At 41.2% G+C, this 19153-nt stretch overlaps 1 protein-coding gene and 1 pseudogene across 2 annotated transcripts; both read right to left on the reverse strand.

Annotated features, from left to right (window-relative positions):
* Nucleotides 1-4450: 4450 nt before the first annotated feature.
* On the reverse strand, nucleotides 4451-17978 carry LOC119520012 (immunity-related GTPase family M protein 1-like). Of its 2 annotated transcripts, none has more exons than XM_037817755.1 (2): nucleotides 12525-17978; nucleotides 4451-5127 (listed from the first exon to the last, which is right to left on the reverse strand). In XM_037817755.1, the coding sequence occupies exon 1, from the start codon at nucleotides 13956-13958 to the stop codon at nucleotides 13335-13337; it is 624 nt and encodes a 207-aa protein (XP_037673683.1). In that variant the 5' UTR covers nucleotides 13959-17978; the 3' UTR covers nucleotides 4451-5127; nucleotides 12525-13334. The 2 variants fall into 2 exon arrangements, with proteins under 2 accessions (XP_037673683.1, XP_037673684.1); XM_037817756.1 differs by lacking the exon at nucleotides 4451-5127 and adding an exon at nucleotides 5211-5227.
* LOC119520011 lies at nucleotides 5982-7257 on the reverse strand (annotated as a pseudogene).
* Nucleotides 17979-19153: the final 1175 nt, after the last annotated feature.

The following is a 19153-nucleotide window of genomic DNA, read 5'->3' on the forward strand; positions in this document are numbered from 1 at the left end:
ATGAGGGGTGACAATGGGATTGGGAAAGCCATAAGGACCAAACTCCACTTTGTCTAGTTTATGGATGGATGTGTAGAAAAGTAGGGGAAGGAAACAAACAGACAAAGGTACCCAGTGTTCTTTTTTACTTCAATTGCTCTGTTTCACTCTAATTATTATTCTTGTTATTTTTGTGTGTGTGCTAATGAAGGTGTCAGGGATTGATTTAGGTGATGAATGTACAACTATGTAATGGTACTGTAAACAATCGAAAGTACAATTTGTTTTGTATGACTGCGTGGTATGTGAATATATCTCAATAAAATGATGATTAAAAAAAATAAATAAAAGAAAAAATAAATGAATAAAACAGTAAAGGACATGGACTAAAAGGAAACTTTCAGAAGGTAGTAAAAACATGGCATTCCCCAGGCCACCAGGTTTGGGTTGGACCACCAATGCCAGACACGCCCTGAATAAACAGGGTAGCAGTGATGGGTCATCTGAGAGTTCTAGTTCTCTGATGCTTCTAGCTCCATGAAGCGCTACTTTCCATCATGCACCTGCCCCAAGGCTCCCACCCCACTCCTTTCTCCTTCCAAGGAGGTATATGGTAGGTGATGGCCACCAGTTCAAATTTCTCTATTTGGGGGAGGTTGTCAATAAAAGAACTTGCGTTTGGGGGACTTAGTCTTTTTCTTTCTTATTCCTACTTCACTCAGACCAATGAAAGGCAGTGATCTGGGTGAACATGCTGCCTGTCAGGACACAGCTTGTCTTAAGTGGAATCCTCCAGTTAGGGAAAGGGTCATCAGGTTAGCAAGTACTTTTTGGTTCTTACATGAACTTACATCCTATAACCCAGCACATGTTGACAATTATTTCAATTTATCTATTTCTGCAAAACAAACTACCACAAAGCTTGGTGGCCTAAAACAACAACCATTTCACTATATCTCATCATTTCTTGGGTCAGGAATTCTGTTCAAGGCAGCATCATATGGGTTTCCCAGAGATCCAGCTGGCAAAGGTCTAATCTAGAGGGGAGAGGTATCTTCACTCACAGGCTTTGGTGGGAACAGTGGAAAGACTAGACCCAGCTTCTACTGTCCACCAGAGCACCTACCTCTGGCCTTTCCCAAACACTTACCTACACTTCAGGGCTCCTAGAGACACTGATGTAAGAGACCCAGTAGGAGGCTGTAAGTCATCTAACAATCCAACCTCAGATTTCCCAGAATATCATCTACACCACAATTCAATCAGGTAAAATCAGAGTCAAGGGCAGAAGAAGGAAAGAAACTGCTGCTATATTTAATTCTGGGAAGTAATAAAGGTGAACTTTTGGTTTTCAATTGACTTATTTGCTTGCGGGTCAAAATTTGGTTGTGGTGGTGATTTTGGTTCCCCTCAGAGACCCCATCAGAGGAGATGAGATCTGATGCAGAGAATGAATTAAGTTTTATGCTGAATTAACTTAGATCCCACAATCTTGAAATTGATATACAAAGATGATCCCATTACAGATGAATGGGGTTTTGCATTCTTTGTTTTAAAACAAGCATGCTATAAATTCAGCTGTTATTTTTAGTTATACAGCTAGAAATGAGGAAAAAGAAGACAGATTTCAGGAATTTTCCTGATGTGCTAGACAATTTTCACAGTTTCTACGGTAGTGACACTGATTACAGTAAGCTCATGAGGTCACTTAGTGACCATTTATTGTTTATTATTTTAAATAAACTACTAAGCATTTATCCAAAACATGAAATAATGCAAATGTGATGATTACATGCTCTTTTAATGCCATGCTAGATCACTGTCTAAAGTACCTGCCTAAGTCCATCTGACCTCTGGATGTGGGGGCAGATAACAGAATGCTGAAGTCCAGCCTCAGCAAACGTGTCAGGGTCCTAAAGTGGGGGTCGGCATTGGCGCAGCAAGGAAGGAGACAGACACACAAAGTGTCTGGGACGAAGCTCAGGGCTCCGACAATTTTAATGAAAAAGTGATTTTCTTTTATAGCTCAAAGTTACATAAGCTCTGCACCTGGATCACGCGGGTGAGAGCTGGCAAGCACAGCTTATAAATCACAAAACCATTGTTACTCAATTCCAGGGGACATTGGGGTCCGAACAGGGCGGGGGGACCGAGCAGTGTGTGTTTTCATCCCTATGTTAAGACAACTCTATTCTGGTGCAGACCTTCCAAGTTTCTCATGATATTCTTCCTTGTTCTCAGCAATGATCTCTGTTTTGGCTATTTTTAATTATTTAGGAGGGCTTGTTTTTGTACCTAAAGTAAATTAGCTGTGGGCTCATACAAGGAACTACTCTCGTACCATAAGCCCGTGGGGTGGGTGCCCAAAGAATTTCTTGTATGTTCTGGCTGCCCGAGGTCAGCCATTAGGCACTAGTGGAGCGTGTTGACCCTGATTCAGTTCTAACCTCGGCAAACAACGGGGCCTGTCAAGGAACTGGGTGATGAATTATGTGGTTTACATTGCTTCTGCTTTGGCCTTCTAATCACTTTCTCAGTGAAATATTTTTGGATGTCAAAGGGGGAACTTGTGTAAAGGAGGATGTCTGGAAAGGGGCAAGGGGGCTTCAGGCGGCTAAACAGCGTGGCTGCTTTCTCATAGGTGGAGGAGGGGGTTCATCGAAAGGTAAAATCATCGGAAGGTGCCCAACACTTTGTCATATCTTTGATTATTATCCAGAGTATATCCCAAATTATTACATTAGTAAAGAAAAAGAGAAAGCAGAAGCACAAAGATTAAAAGAATTAGCATTGCAATAGTCCATCGGTGGTAGGCTTTGCCAGGATCCGTCGAGGGGCCACGCCCACTGCCCTGCAGCACATCCACAGTAATGTTTTCTGTTGAAACTGAGGCCTTGCCATCAGGTTTAGGATGTGGCGATTTGGCTCCCGACAACAGAACCCTGTTTACAGAGTAAATTAGGGACCAGGCAGTTTATTTGTAAACTGATAAGGGATCATGATTTACTTTCCATGCAATAGAAAATATAAGGACAAAGGCCATGGTTCATTGCTTACAGGACAAAAAGCAGTTTTGTACTCAACCTTACTGTCTTGTCTCCAGGATTTTTTCCCTCAACTGACTCGAGCTTTATCAGGACCCTGCGTTAATGTACAAAAATAGAATCTGTGACAAAGTTCAGAGTCTATCTGTGTGAGAACTGTTTACAAATGGAGTATTTCCGTACTTTCTTTTAAATGTTATTGGACTCCACACAATCACGATGGTTGTATAAGATGCTCAAGGGTTGCTGTTTCCCCACAGAATCTTTGAACAACTTGCAGAAACTGGCAGAGCTACCTTCTTCAAAAATCCAGAAAATACATAAAGGGATGCAGTGACTGGGTGAATGTCAAATCAAGAAAACCTATCTTTGAAAAGCTTGTGGTGCCTTGCTGGCCCTTACTCCAAGCAATAAGACAGGGATGGGTCCAGCATTCTCAGTACTTAACTTGAATGTAAATGAATTAAACTCTCCAAGCAAAATCAGAGATTGACAGAATGGATAAAAAAGCATGAACTCACTATATTCTTTCACAAGAGAATAACTTTAAGTTCAAAGACCCAAGTAGGTTGAAATTAAAAGATTGAAAAAACCATACCACGCGATATTATCCAGACGAGACCTCGGGTAGCTACGCTACATATAGATAAAGTAGACTTCATATCAAATATATTTTGAGAGACAAAGGTCACTGTATACTGATAAAAGTGTCAATTCAAAAAGAAGATTTAACAATTAAAATATATTTATAAGAGTCCAAGAAGCCTGTCAAAATACACATCAAAAAATACTGACAAATTTAAATGAGAAATAGACAATCTACATTAATATTAGAAGACTTCAATACAGCACTGCTAACAAGCAGTAGAACATTTCGATAGACCACTAAGGAAATGAAAGGTCAAATGAATCTTTAAACCAACTGGACCAAACAGACCTATAGTAAGAGCAGCAGAATACACTTTCCTCGCTAGTGCACATGTATCGTGTTTCTGGAGAAATGATATGTTAGGTCACAAAACAAGCCTCAAGAAATTCAAAAATTATGAAATAATACAATGTATCTACCCTGGAATCAAGCTAGAAATCAATGATGGAGGAAGAACTGTAAAATTCATAATTATGTGGTAATATGCAATGCCCCTTTGAACAATTTGTTGTTCAAAGAAAAATCAAACAAGAAATTACAAAATATCTTAAGGCAAATGAAAATAAGAAATATAATATATCAATACTCATGGGATGCAGCAAAGGCTATTCTGAAAGGGAAAAGTATAACTCTATATGCTTACATTAAAAAGTAAGAGAGATCTTAACACAGGGACCTTACCCCACAGCTGGGCAATGTAGAAAAAGAAGAGCAAACTATACCCCAAGTGAGTGGAAGAAAGGAAATAACAAAGAATGAGATATATGGAATACAGAATAAAAAAAAAATAGAAGTAATCATTGAAACCAAAATTTGGTTCCTTGAAAAGATCAGTAAAAAAGTCAAACAGTAGACCTTGAAAGAAAAATAGAGGACTAAAATCTGAAATGAAAGGGGGAATGATAGAAGAGAACACAAAGGATTACAGGAGGATACTGTTCTGGTTTGCTAACGCTGCCTTTATGCATAATACCAAAAAGGGACTGGCTTTTATAAAGGCAGTTTATTTGGTTACATATTTACAGTCCTAAGGCCATAAAAATGTCCAAACTAAGGCATCAACAAGAAGAAAGGCCGATGATGTCCGGCACACTCTGTCAGCTGAGGAAGCACGTGGCTGGTGTCTGCTGGTCCTTTGCTCCTGGGTTGTTTCAAACTGGCTTTCTACAAAATGTCTCTGGGCTTCTGTCGTTGCTCCTCTCAGCTCCTGTGCATCCTTACTTGTTCTCCCAGGGCTTTTCTGTCTAAGCATCTGGGGGTCCTCTCTTTGTTTCTCAGGGGCAAACTTTGGGCTTCATCTCTTAGCTTAGCATCTCCAAATGTCCTTCTGTCTCTATCTGCTCTTGACCCATCATAAGTAGTCCAGGGAACTAATCAAGATGCACCCTGAATGGGCAGTGTCCAAACCTCCATGAAATAATTCAGAGTTATCACCCACAGTTGGGGGAGTCACATCTGCATGGAAACACTCAATCAAATTGTTCCATCCAACAAGATTGGGTTAAAAGATCATGGCTTTTGTGGGGGACATAATACATCCAATCTGGCACAAATACTATGAATAAATGTATGAAAACAAATTAGATAACCTATTTAAAATGACAATTTCCTAGCAACACAAATTTCCTAAATGGTTTCCAGAGGAAATGTAATATCTACTTTACCAATAAAAAATGACAAGACTGATTTAGTGTTCTAGCTTGCTAGACTGCTGAAATGCAGATACTGTTAAATTGATTGGCTTTTAATAATGGGAATTCATTAGCCTACAAGCATATAGTTTCGAAGCTAAGAAAAATATCCAGCTCAAGGCATTATCTGGTGATTGTTTCTCCTAGAATACAGCTGAAGGTCATTCTCAATTCTTCTGTCACATGGCAAGGCACATGACAGCATCTTCTGGTCTTTTGCTTATCTTACAGATTTTGTTGCTGTCAGATTCTTGTTTCAGTGACTGGTAGATTACCAGTGGAGTTGAACAGTCATTCTGGAGGCTATTTTTATGCATTACATAGATATCCCTTTTTACTCTTTAGTGTATTAGAATAGCTAGAAGGAAATACCTGAAACTGTTGAACTCCAATACAGTTGCTTTGATTCTTGAAGATGAGTGTATAACTCTATAGCTTATGCTGTGTGACCATGTGATTGTGAAAACCTTGTGGCTTACACTCCCTTTATCCAACTTATGGACAGATGACTGGAAAAATGGGGACAATATAAATTAACAATAGGAGAGGATGGGGGTATGGGATGTTTTGTGCATTCTTTTTTACTCTTATTTTTATTATTTTTATTTTTTTGAGTAATTAATGTGTTCAAGGGCTGGTTGGGGTGACAAACGCACAACTGTATGATTATACTGTGAACAACTGCAAACTTTGGACAACTGTATGGTATGTGAATGTACCTCAACAAAATGCATAGGAATAAATGGCTGCATCAATTTGTTTCACAGAGTCATGGAAACAGAAAGAATGTATGCTATTGGAACAGTTTGGATGTGTTCTTAAATTGCTGATCAACCAGTCCATCTTGCTTTTGAAAAGAAAAACTTCATTTCTCTCTGCAATTTCATAAGCAGCTTGAATACCAGATGGCAACATTGGTCATAAGATAGAAATTAAACTAACACTGATCTTAGGTGTCTCAGCATGCTTCCACCAGAAGAATCTGCCTTTAAAGGAAAATATTTTATTTCCAATTGTAGTGACAGCATTGAACCTCAAGTTGGGGTCACAGATAGACAATTCTCTACCATCAGGATCCAGCAAGGGTTAGTGCAGTTCTGGGGCTCCACAGAGGAAATGAATACCATATGTATCATCAGTAGAGAGGATAAATGTGTTACAGTCAACATGATTGTAGGTAGGAAACTTTATGGCTCTTGGTCATTGGAATGATCAAGACCCAAGGAAAGGCTATTCTCATAAACTGCAACAAGAGACAAGTTTATGCCTCTGGAGGTTTTAGTCCTGATTTCATCCCCATCAAAATATGCATCCCCTCCAATACCAGCTCCTCATTCAACAGCACGTGCTAAAACTCCATTTTTTTTCTGTCAAAACAGTTGAAGTCTCCATGAGATCCAGATGAAAAAGATATAATGTCAGCATCAGCTGCATTAATCTTTCTGAATTTCAGAGTTTCATATCACTCCATATTTGAAAAGCCTTCTAGATATCATAGTCGACATCCACATGCACCAGTTCAGGAGTGTAATTGTTGATTCTTCAGGTGATATAACGTTTATCCCTTACTGGCTCCTCTTACATTGTCTTGAACTGATGAACATCTGGCACCCCATATCATGGTTCACACATCATTGCCAGAGTAGATGTGTCCAGCTGCCCAGTCAATTTAACCTCAAGAACTGCTGCATTTTCTGGATTTTAATCTCCATGAGGTTCCATTGACTTTTATTGTCATTGGAAGTCTTTCCATGTGGAATTCATAAAAGGCTCCCAAATACCTTTGGTGAGCACATCATTTTCTTCTGAATTGCTATCTCTGATCAGTGGAAGACATCCAGGAGGAGTAACTTGCAGGACAAGAATCAATAGAAGAAACTTCATTATGAACTTCTGGCAAACTGATTTTAACTAGGATGCCAAGTGCATTCAATTATGAAAAAATAAGCTCTTCAACTAATGGTGCTGGGAAAACTGGATCTCCACATGCAAAGGAAAGAAAGTGGAATGCTACCTCTCACCATATTAAAAAAAAAATCAAAATGGTTCAAGAACCAAAGTAAAGAACCAAAACTATGAACTTCTCAGAGAAATCATAGGGATGTATATTCAGGACTTTGTGACAGGCAATGGTTTCATAGAATTTACATGAAAAGAATGAAAACAAAAGGGAAAATTGATAAATTGATTTTTAAAACCTCGTGTACCAGAGAAATTCATCATGAAAGTAAAATATGAGCCTATATAATTGGAGAACATATTTGAAACCACATATCCAATAAGAGTTTAATATCTAGAAAATATAATGATTCCTACAACTCAACAACAAAAAGACAAACAGTCCAAGAACAAATGGACAAAAGACATGGATAGACATTTCTACAAAGAACATATACAAATGGCTAAAAATTACATAAAAAGTTTCTCAAATGTTCTGATTTATGTTTTAGCTCTGTGAGATTTGTTGTGAATTTTTCAGGATTTTCTTTATACAGGATCATATCATCTGCAAATAGGAAAAGTAATACTTCTTCCTTTCCTTTTTGGATGATTTTTTATTTCTTTTTCTTGCCTCATTCCCTGGGTAGGAACTTCCAGTACAATGTTGACTAGCAGTGGTGAGAGTGGGCATCCGTGTCTTGTTCCTGATCTTAGTGGGGAAACTTTCAGTCTTCTCCATTAAGTAGGATATTAGATATGGGCTTTTGATACATTCCCTTTACCATGTTAGGCAAGTTTCCTTCTATTTGTAGTGTTCTACATAGTTTAATCAAGAAACAGCACTGTATTCTGACAAATGCCTTTTTACCATCAATTGAGAAGATCACAGGTATTTTTTCCTTCATTCTGTCAATGTGTTAATGACATTAATTGATTTTCTTATGTTGAACCACCCTTGGACAGCAGGAATAAATACCACTTGATCATGGTGTATTATTCTTTTAAAATGCTGTTGGATTCAGTTTGCTTGTATTTTTTGAAGATTTTTGCATCTATATACAGAAGACATATTACTCTGTAGGAGCACAGCATTTTGAATACAATGAAAACACTGAAATATATATATCTAAATATGATTAAAACAGGGAAATGTTAGTTTGTATGATTGTAACAGAATAAAAATTTTGAAAAATATCCATGAAAATACACTACGCCGTGAACCCAAATTTAAACTGTGGACTTTAATTAATAATATAATTATAAAAATGTGCTATTGTCAATTGTAACAAATGATCCACACCAATACAAGGTGTTGATTTTGGGGTGGTAATGGGAACTCTTTATTTTATGCATGATTGTTCTGCAATCCCATAATTTCCTTTAAAAGAACAACAGAAGATATTCAAAATAATTAGCTATTAGGGAACTGCAAGTCAAGACCTCAATGAGATACCATTTCTTACCCTTTGGAATGGCTACTTTAAGAAAATAGAAAATAAGTGTTGCAGAGTATGTGGAGAATTAAGAATAACCATTCATTGATGGTGAGAATATAAATGCTATAGCTGCTGTGGAAACAGTGTGGTGATTCCTCAGTAGGTTAAGTATAGAATAGTCACATAACCCAACAATCCCACTTTTAGGTACATGTCCTAAATAATTGAAAGCTGCGGTTCAAACAGACATATGTAAACTGATGTTCTTAGCAGCAGTATTTCACAATTACCAAAAGATGGGAGCAACCCACGTGTCCATCAAGAGATGAATGACTAAACAATTAGTGGTATATAAACACAAAGGAATATTAATCAGCCGTAGAAAGAATAAAGTTCTGAGTCATGCAACATGGAGGAACCCTGAAGCCATTATGCTGGATGAAGTAAACCAGGGACAAAAGCATACATGTTTTATCATCTCAGTGATATGAAAAGTTGAGGATAGGCTAGTTCATAGAATCAAAAACTGGAATATAGGTTAGCAGGTGTAGAGTGGGGTTGCGAATGGGGAAATAACGCATAATTGATACAGGGTTTCTTTTGTGGGTGAATGAATTGTGCTAAGACAGTACAACATTTTGAATAATAAATGCCACTGAAGTATATATTTGAATGTGGTTAAAAGTGGAATGTTTAGGTGTATATACGTTATTAGAATAAAAATTTAAAAAAAAATCCATATGACTCTGCAAAAAGTGTACCATAATGCATAATATTCACTAAAGTTTTTAATACAATTATAATATCCTTTAACTAATTGTAGTGAAGTCCTCACTAATCCAAAGGGTTGATGATAAAGAAAACTGGGTGTATAAGTGGGGTATATGGAAACTCATTATTTTCTGTATGTTTCTGTAAACCTACAACTTCTTTAATAAAGTATTAGGTTAAAATGTTATTCTACTATTTCAAGGAAGGATTTTAGAATTTTTTGACATATGAGACTTCTTTTTTGATTTGAGCATTATTTGACAGAAGAAACCAAAAATACTTTCTTTTCATATCAAATCTTTAATATTAACCCAGCTTCAACTTTTGGAGTGAATTAAAATCATCAGTATATTGTGAAAACTTTTGACATTAGGGTCTTCATAATGTAAGTGATGCATACCCATAAAAAATAGTGAAATTCCATTTACTTTTCTGAAAAACTGGAGGATGCAAACTATTCAGTTAGGAACTTGGTCCCATTTGGATAAATGACCTTTGTCATAGTGCCCATAGGACAAATGAATGTAAGCACTCTTCAACTCAATTTATCTTACATCATGAAGTGATAATTTAGGACTGCTCTTGAATAATCAAAGACCTTGTGTCTGTATAGTTCAGCTCTGTGTTTTCATTCTTTGTTCAGCTATGCATGGTTGTTTGGAGCTGTTATGCACCCCAGAGAAGGCCAGGTTCTTTTAATCCATTACCGTGGGTCCAGGCCTATTGGAGGTGGGATTTTATGTTAGGTTATTTCAATTGAGATGTGACCCAGCCCAGTCAAGGTGGGTCTTCACCCTGTTACTGGAGTCCTTTATGAGAGGATAAAACACACAACGATGTAGAGAGATGAAACACATGGAGCATAGAGAAAAGCCCTGGAGAAGCAGAAAGAGAAGAACACAGGCATAGAAGCCGAGAGAGGAAACAACTGAGTCCAGAAGCTGGAAACCATGAAACCTGGAGAGAAGGAGCAGCAGATGTCGGCCACACGTGCTCTCACGTGGCAGAGGTGTCCTGAATGCCAGCAGCATTTCTTCAGAGAAGACATCTTCCTGTTTATGCCTCAATTTGGGCATTTACACAGCCTTGTAACTTTAAATTTGTTAACTAATAAATCCTCATTGAAAAGTCAACTCATTTCTGCTATATTGCATTCTGGAAGTTTGAGCAAACCAAAAATCTATGATTGGACTAAAGTGTTTCTAAGGTTCTGAATTGTTAATTCCATTAAATGTTAACACTGATTTCTTCTGATTACAGAAACCCTGTCTGTGTTTAAACATTTTTTCCCACCTAATATCACATAAGACTTACATCGTCTTTCCGACATGACTCCAGAAGTCCATCTGCTCCGTGTCCTACACATCCCCAGACAACACACGTGCAGTTCTCCTTGCCTCCTCCACTTGAAATTCCATCTCCTTCCTTCATTCTAGAGGATGGTAGTAGAATGTTTTCTCACCCTCCTTTTCTCCCCCTGAACCACACTTGCTTTCAGGGTGGAGGTGTCCTTTTGTAGAATATGAGGAGTGCAGTTCAAGAAACATGTGCTTACACATGGTGATTGGGTGATGGGGATGTAGATATGAATAACAGAAGTAAGAAATCTGAGCCTGCTTCTCAAGTGAAGCAGGCTCACAGAAGCAGGTAGGCTTATTTTCTTCCTATTATGGAATTTAATTTCTATTTTGAATCCACATCCCATGAAGGAATTCTGGGAAAATTTACCACACTCAGGGTTTCCCATTTCCCTTTCCCCTGGGCTGTACCTAAGTTGAGTGATTGTGTGGTGCCATGATGCCGGCATGTCTGACCCACAGGTGTGGTTTTCTAACAATGCCTGTATCTGCTGGCAAGTGCATGGTTGTGTCAGATCCTCAGGCTTGGACCATATCGGTTACAGCCCCTCATTCCTCACCCTGGAACCAAAGCCCCTACCTCAGCTACTTCTACAGTCCCATGGAAGGCAAATGGGCAATTGGTCTAATATCCCAGGACACTCAAGGAACTTGGAAATTGGGACCACCTTAAATGTTCAGCCTCATGGGTTGGCACCTTATTTTCATGTAATGGCGTGTAATGGCATACTTCCCAATTCCCAAACTTTGATCAGGTACACCAGTGTTCATGGTCTCAGAGATGCTTCAAATGCTCAAAGGCTCAGATTTCCCACTAGTTGCTATCATGTTATACAGATTGTTACACTGAGAGCTGAGGAAATAGTCAAAAGATTTGACACTCTGAGTTATTAGAGGAGGCTTCCATGGACAAAATGATATCTAACCTACATTTTGAAGGATGGGTTAGTGTGAGCTGGGCAAATGGCAGAGGGAAGAGACTTACACGTAAGAAGAAGAAAAAGACACAGAGTGACAAAATGCTTGGTACCTCTGGGGAGCCACAGGTAGACTGCTGCTGTTGGAACAAAGAGTACAAGCTGAAAAGTGGTGGGAAATGAGGGGAGAGACAGGCAGGGAGGTTCTTGCTTTGCTTTTATTTTTAATGCATTTTTACTGAGCTATATTTACATACCACACAATCATCTGAAGTGTGCAATCAATTGTTCACAATATCATAAATATAGTTGTGCATTCATCACCACAATTAATTTTTGAATATTTCCATTACACAAAAAAATAAGAATAAAAATAAAAAGGTAATAAAGCACACCCAAAATATCCCATACCTGCCACCCCCCTATTATTAATGTACATTTTGCCCCCATTTTTCTACTCATCTGTCTATACACTGGATAAAGGGACTGTGAGCCACAAAGTTTTCACAATCATATGGTCACAACATATAATCTATATAATTATACAATCCTCTTCAAGAATCAAAGCTACTGGGTTGCAGTTCAACAGTTTCAGGTATTTCCTTCTAGCTATTCTAATACAGTAAATACTAAAAAGGGACATCTATGTAATGCATAAGAATAACTTCCAATATGACCTTTCAATTCCATTTGACATCTCTCAGTGACTGGAATTTTATATTGTTTCATTTCGCTTACCCCTTTTGGTCCAAGAAGACTTTCTCAATTCCATGATCTTCTGTCCAGGCTCATCCCTGGGAGTCATGTCCCACAATGCCAGGGAGATTTACATGACTGGGAGTGATGCCCCACATAAGCGGGAGGGCAGCAAGTCCCCCTGCAGAGTTGGCTTAGAGAGAGAGGCTACATATGAGCAACAGAAAGGGGTTCGCATGGGGTAGACACTTAGGGACAATTATAAGTTGACTAACCCTCTCCTTTGCAGAAACACGGTTCATAAGGGCAGCCCCGAGATCAAGCATTCCTCCCTCTAAGTTGGTAGTCCCCAATGCTTGTGAGAATATCAGGAATTCCCCAGGTGGGTAAGTTTAATACGTCCACATTTCCCCCAGTCCCTCAAGCAGTCTTTGCAGATACTTTTTTATTCTCTGGACAGATTACTCTGGGTTGTATCAGGACTTCACACTATGCTGTGGAAACCAAACAGTTCTCATTCCCTATTCAAGATTCCATGCAATTATGGTGTTGGTTAAACTGACCATACAGGCTAAATTGTCTAGTATGCTATAGAAAATAGAGATTCTACACCAAGGAAACATCTCTTCCTTTGCTCTCACACAGAAACTGAAGTTTTAAAACAAAATCAACATCATCCTTTACCCATTAGTCTGATTTACCTTAGTCCTAACCAACTACATTTCATTCATGTCACTAACTGAAGTCTGATGTCTTTTACAGCTTCTTTAACAATTGCTGTATGGGGTAATGCTGACATTTATAGCTGCTAAATGCTGGCTCTAAGTCTCAGGTGTCATTAATGATCTTCTCTCAGGTGTGGAACAGGTTCTGTAAGGGACCATGGCACCTGAGGTTGGTGAAATCCTTTTGCAATGTGTTCTGAAGCTTTGGGAAGTCGTACAAAGAAGGGTCAAGACTGGAGACCAGGAATATGCGGGGTTCACACACCCGCTCCTTCTGAAGATTTTCCAGGATATTTCCTTGTATATTCTGCTGGAGCTCTCCCTCCCTGAGGGCACTCGTGTGGAGGTCCCTGTCCAGCTTGGTCCACACCACATAGAACTTCTTTCCCATGTGCTCGACGGCCTTGGCAAGCCTCACGTGATTCATGCTGAACTCTTCAGATGTGATAATGATGAAGAGATCACACAGGCTGAACTGCATTTCCTGCTGATAATTCTCCAAGCTTTGGGTCGTAGCCCCTGTGCCGGGCAGGTCCCACAGCAGCACATTTGGGAAATGGGAGGATGAGTAGGAGGCACGAGTGAGGGTGGTTCTCACCACCCCAGTGGGAGCCGCGGCCTCCTCCTCGTGCCCGATGCCCCGCAGTGTGTTGATGAAGGAGGACATGCCATTGCCAGAGTCCCCCGTCACTGCGATGTCCACAGGTGTGCAGGATGCTGTCCTCACAGTCTCTCTGACCAGAGAAACCATCTCTGGCAACTCCCATCTGTCCAGGTTTTCTCAATTCTCCAGGCCTCTGCCTCAGCTGGAATGCAGCTGCCCAAATGGTGTTTCACAACAGAGGGGAAGGATGCAGATAACGGAGTGTGAGGGGGCACTGGGGACTCTTCCATGTCTGTGAGCAGTGGAGTGTTCTGCAGAAGTAGGAAGTGCAGGGTAAAGATGGCCAAGCACACAGGAAAGCAAGGAAATCTGACAGCTTAAGCCCAGGGTTTTAGATCCATAACCAAGCTGGCAGAAAAGATTACAAACAAAGCAAGCAAACGTGCTATTTGGTGATGTGCACAGCCCTCTGGCTTGTGGGGAGGACCCATGAGGAATATTCTGCAGCTGCTGGGCCAAGAGTCAGCCCCAAGGTGGGACAGTGGGTGCAAGTGGACTGGAGCAGTAGTTCGGGTCTGTCACTCATCCACGGTGGGTGAGCACCCGTCCCCCGTCTAACCTCACTGGGTGAGGGGATGCCCATCTGAAACGCCCCAAAGGGCAGAGGGAGCAGGTGTGTACGGGGGCTTTTCATATGGAATGATTCATCTCTAAGCACTAAAATTTCTCACTGCATTTTACTTTCTCAGTCATGAATTATTTACTTTTTTTTTATTATCACTCTAAAGTGTTTTCTCTCATTTCTCAATATATTTCCATGAAAATTTTAGATAACTTTCACCAGTGCTTGCCATACCTCGTACGTGCCTGACCCTCATCTCCTTCAGCACGTGAAGGGCTTTCTATTTCCGCTTAACAAGCTTTTCATATAATCTCCTACTTATTTTTAAGTCAGCACTTACATTTGTACATTACTATTTATTTACGTAAGTATTAAAGCTCTTTGTAAAGGTCACATTTCCTGGTTGGCTGAACCACTGTAATGTGATTTGAAGCACTGTGTGGGCAGGATTAGAAGAGAGAAGTGGTTGGGTTACCTGGTGGATTCTACTCCAGGTTGCAGCCTGACTGATGGGCTTTCATAATCACACGAGCTGGGAGAGACTGCTGATATTCTCTCTTAAGAATCTACTACTGTCTTCTCTTGTGTGATCAACACTTTTTAAAATCTTTAGGTTCAGGATCACTTCCTTGGCTGAGTAGTAGTTGCCTTGTGGCTCCTCCACAGCACGCTCTGTCCTCTGAGGGGCTACGGCCAGACCCACCTGGTTCTTCCTATAAAGTTTCTGGGGACACCACCCCCACATCTAACTGCCCAGGTTACTGCCTCAGAAGACGCCATGTCCCATCCATGGTTAAAGTTTCACAGCCACCCACAGGTCTTATTCAGTACCTCCTTGTCCCCCAGCCCCTCTGGGACAAATCCCACACCCCCTTTCACCTCCCAGAGTCCTCAGGATGCTGCTTCTCCTGGGAGGGAAAGGACCTCAGAACACCCAGGATCGGAGGACCTGCTTGGCCGCGTGCACCAGGGACAAGCTCCCGAGGACACCGTTTGTGCTCCTTGCAGAGGGGAGAGTGTTACTATCACATCACAGAGTCCATTCAAATCTCTCTGCAGGGCTGGCTGAAATCTCTCAGTAGGACCTCTGAGGGAGGCTTTCCTCTTCTTCTCCCTCTGGCCTCTCACCTCTTACCACGGGATATTAAGGTCTTGTGTCTGTGAGTCTGTCTGTGCTGTGTCCTGAACACGCATTATCTCATTTAATCTGCCCTAAACGCTAATGGGTAAGTAATAATATTATTACTGGTTAATGATGAAGAAAGAGTCTTACAGGTAATAATTTATCCCCAAATTACACAACAAATGAGTAAGGGATCCGATTTGAACCCCATGGAGTAGTTCCGCATTTCTGACTTGGTGGAAGAGGCAGACAAGATTGCTTAATACAGATTACTATGCTCTGTGTCCTCGTTTTTGCTGGATACTGAGGTGTTTCCTTTTGTTTCATCTCTGTTCTTTTATTGGCACCATTTGCCAAGACCTTCTCCCTGAAAGTCCCTTCTCTTAATTTTTGGAAAGAATAGAAACCACTGCCTTCTTTCTCTCATTCTCCCAATCCACACCACATTAAAAACAAGAACAATAACACTGATTTGCAATTGTAAAGGAAACAGAACAAAGCGTCTTCACTTTTCAAAACCCTTGGTAAGCACTTTGCACACATTAACAGATGGAAATACCTAATAAATTATCAGATAAAAATGCCAAGAATTCAAAGTAAGAGATCATGGAAATGCAACCATCACTGATGATCCCGTCTGCATGAGACCGTCAGCCCCTGAGGCCTGTGCCCACAGTACCCTGTCAAGCTCCTCCACCTGGGGTCCCTGTGAAAGGACGCTGGTGCCACAGGATGGCAAGGACAGTGCCTCCACCTGAAGGCAAGTGCCCACTGCCCTGAGCTACGTGAGGGGATAGCATGGTGGGGTGGGGGGTGGTTGCATGAAGGAGCAATGTTGGTTGGAGGTGAGGAGAATGAGCTCTGGGCTTGGCCCAGGCTGGGAACTTTCTAGAATGGGCAGTGACCAGCTGGAAGGGAGCTCTGTGGTGCCAGGGTAACCATCTGGCCCTTAACCCCACCTTTGTTTCTGCCTCTTATCAGTCAGCTTCACATACTGTGTTTGCAGCACTTGTGAGTAGGTGTGTTTGGTTCACCAGTCTTGTCTTGGAGGGAGACACAGGTGTGTTCAGTGGAGGCAGAAGGAAATGGGGATGGTTGGAAATCTGTTTACTGTTTTCTAATTTCTGAAGAGTACCCTCCCGTTTCTGGGTACCTCCCAGCCTTTTCGTGTCCTATCTTGACCATTCACAACAAGCAGCAGGTTCCCTGGATAACAGTGGCCCAGGGGGCATGGAGATCCCCCGGGAGGTGTCCACATCTGCCCTGTGCAAGGTGGACAGTTGCTGTGTGAATTCCAGGGTGGCAGATCCAGACCTCACTGAAGGTCTGAGTCCTGAGCCCTTCCTGCATTTCTTTTAATGTAAAGCTAGACCACCTGTTGCTACCTCTCCTCTCCTTGTCTCCTCCCTTCCCTTCACAGCATTGGTGTCTTTGCTAGAGCTTATCACTGCTCCCCCCACTTCCTTTCCCATTTCACACCACTGATTTACTGAAATTAGAAATTCTTACCACCCCCTTCAGTTGCCCCACTTCCGGCCACACAGTTGCTCCCTTCCCGTCTCGCCTCCCCTGTTGGAATCTGCAAACTAGACACTGCCAAAAGTTACAAGACAAGTTATTGTAATTCCCCATTGGCCAAAAGTCACATATCGTACATGTCCAAAACACCATATAAAACTCTAGTGGACGAAAGGCCATAGAAAGAGAATCCCACCACCTGACCGCACACTTTCCCCTCTGAGCAGCCTTTCTGCTGGCCGGGGCCCCCCTGAGGCTTCTCTCAAATAAAACTTTTCTTTGACATCTTCCCATTTGGCTTTGTTGCCCATCTTTTGAACTAAACTACCTTACATATGGTGCCAAAAACCCGGGAAGATGAAGTAACACACCTTTCCTTTGCCATTTAAACATCAACATTGGCTAAGTATGCAGCCTGGGGGTAAGTAATCCTCATATGCCCTGAATTTCTCCTCCACTGCAGTACCGAAAATCCTAACGTTAGGTAGAGAAATGCCAGGGTACCAGGAGGCAGTGGGGGCGTCCCTCCTCTGGGTTCCATCCGGGGCTGATTTCCTTCTCCGGGACTCCAGAGGGACACATGTGGGGAGATGCCTGTGTTGTTCACCTCATGTCCTCGGGGCTTTAAAGCTCATTATTTCCCTCAGGCGACCTTCAGGTCTCCTTATGGGCAACATGTCCTCTGTCCCACCGCGGGACACCCCAAAGGTTGCCTTAGGAAAGCACGGGGTCAATTAAGCATACGCTTTAAGCCCAAATGGCTCATTTATTAGTGCAATATTGTCTGACCCCAACACAAATTAAACAATAGCTCTAAGTGGCCTGAAAATGGGACCTTCGCTCCCCAAATTCTCACTAACATTGATAGACTCTGTCAACGAACGGCAAAGTAAAGTTGCATATGTCCAAGTTTTCTTTGAAAAAAGCCTCAGACCAACTCCCACTCTTCTTGCTCCACCTTCCAAATTCTACTTCTCTGATCTCCCCTTCCCCAAAAGCCTCTTCTCTATCCCCCTCACTTGTTTCCAGCCTCCTTAAAAACTCCTCAGCCCATCCTCCCTTCATGAGCAGTGTCTGGACAGGAGGGGTCCATCCCCATCTATGTCCCCTTCTCTCTCTCTGACCTTTCCCAAAATAAAAAGCACCTAGGCTCATACTCTACTAACCCTACCCAATTTCTTAAAGAATTTCAATACATTACTGTGTTCTATAACCTCACCGGGCAAAATCTTTATGTCATTCTCTCTACCTGCCTCACCCCCAAAGAGGAGGATCAAGCATAGCTAGCAACTCACAGTCATGCAGACACCTTAAATAAACAGGACACAAATGATAAGCCAGAGAAAGCCACTGCAGTGCCTGAGAGAATGCAGACAGCCCAGCAGGAAACCCCACTAATCAGAGAGCTAATTGATCTAGGCTTAAGGTCTCTTAACAATTAAAATGTAAAAAGGCCCTTAAGACAAACACCCCCGGGAGTCTGTTTAAATGCAAATGGCCCAAGTACTGAGCTACTCAATGTCCAAACCCTCAACTTTAATCTCCTGGAGGTTCTGGAACTAGCAGCAGAAAACTGAAGGTGCCTGAAAACTGCAAAAAGTCCTGCAACAATCTCACACAGGAAACCGCGGGTAAGTGTCTCGGTAGCAGGTAAGCCGATTTCATTTCTTACACAAACAAGGACCGCTTGCTGTGCTCTCCCACTTCTGCCCTGCTCAGTTAACAACCACGTATTTACCCAGTCATTCCTTATCCTTCCACGCTGCCCCAAGCCAATCCTAAATAAAAAACATACTGAATTAAAAGCCCAAATACTCATTCCTTCTCCCAAAACTGTATCAAGCATCTTCCTTCTGTCTTTAGTTATTACAACCTCTTCAACAAACCTTACCAATCTCCCTTCTTTCCCTCTCTCTCCCTCTCTTGTCAAGTGCTGTCAATTCTTGTTAAGATTGTGTATTACTGTTTCAATAATGTGTAAACGGGAGTGTTTTAAAAATTTAACATTATTCTGACAAGTTTAATTTTAATGTTAATAGTATGCTATAAAGTGCCTGCTTAACAACAATTTCTCAAATT

Source organism: Choloepus didactylus, chromosome 24 (assembly GCF_015220235.1).
Source record: "Choloepus didactylus isolate mChoDid1 chromosome 24, mChoDid1.pri, whole genome shotgun sequence".
Classification (NCBI taxonomy): Eukaryota; Metazoa; Chordata; class Mammalia; order Pilosa; family Megalonychidae; genus Choloepus; species Choloepus didactylus.

Bases quoted from the DNA above. Each gene is read 5' to 3' on its own strand.
- LOC119520012 (XM_037817755.1), bottom strand. From the start codon at position 13,958: ATGGTTTCTCTGGTCAGAGAGACTGTGAGGACAGCATCCTGCACACCT.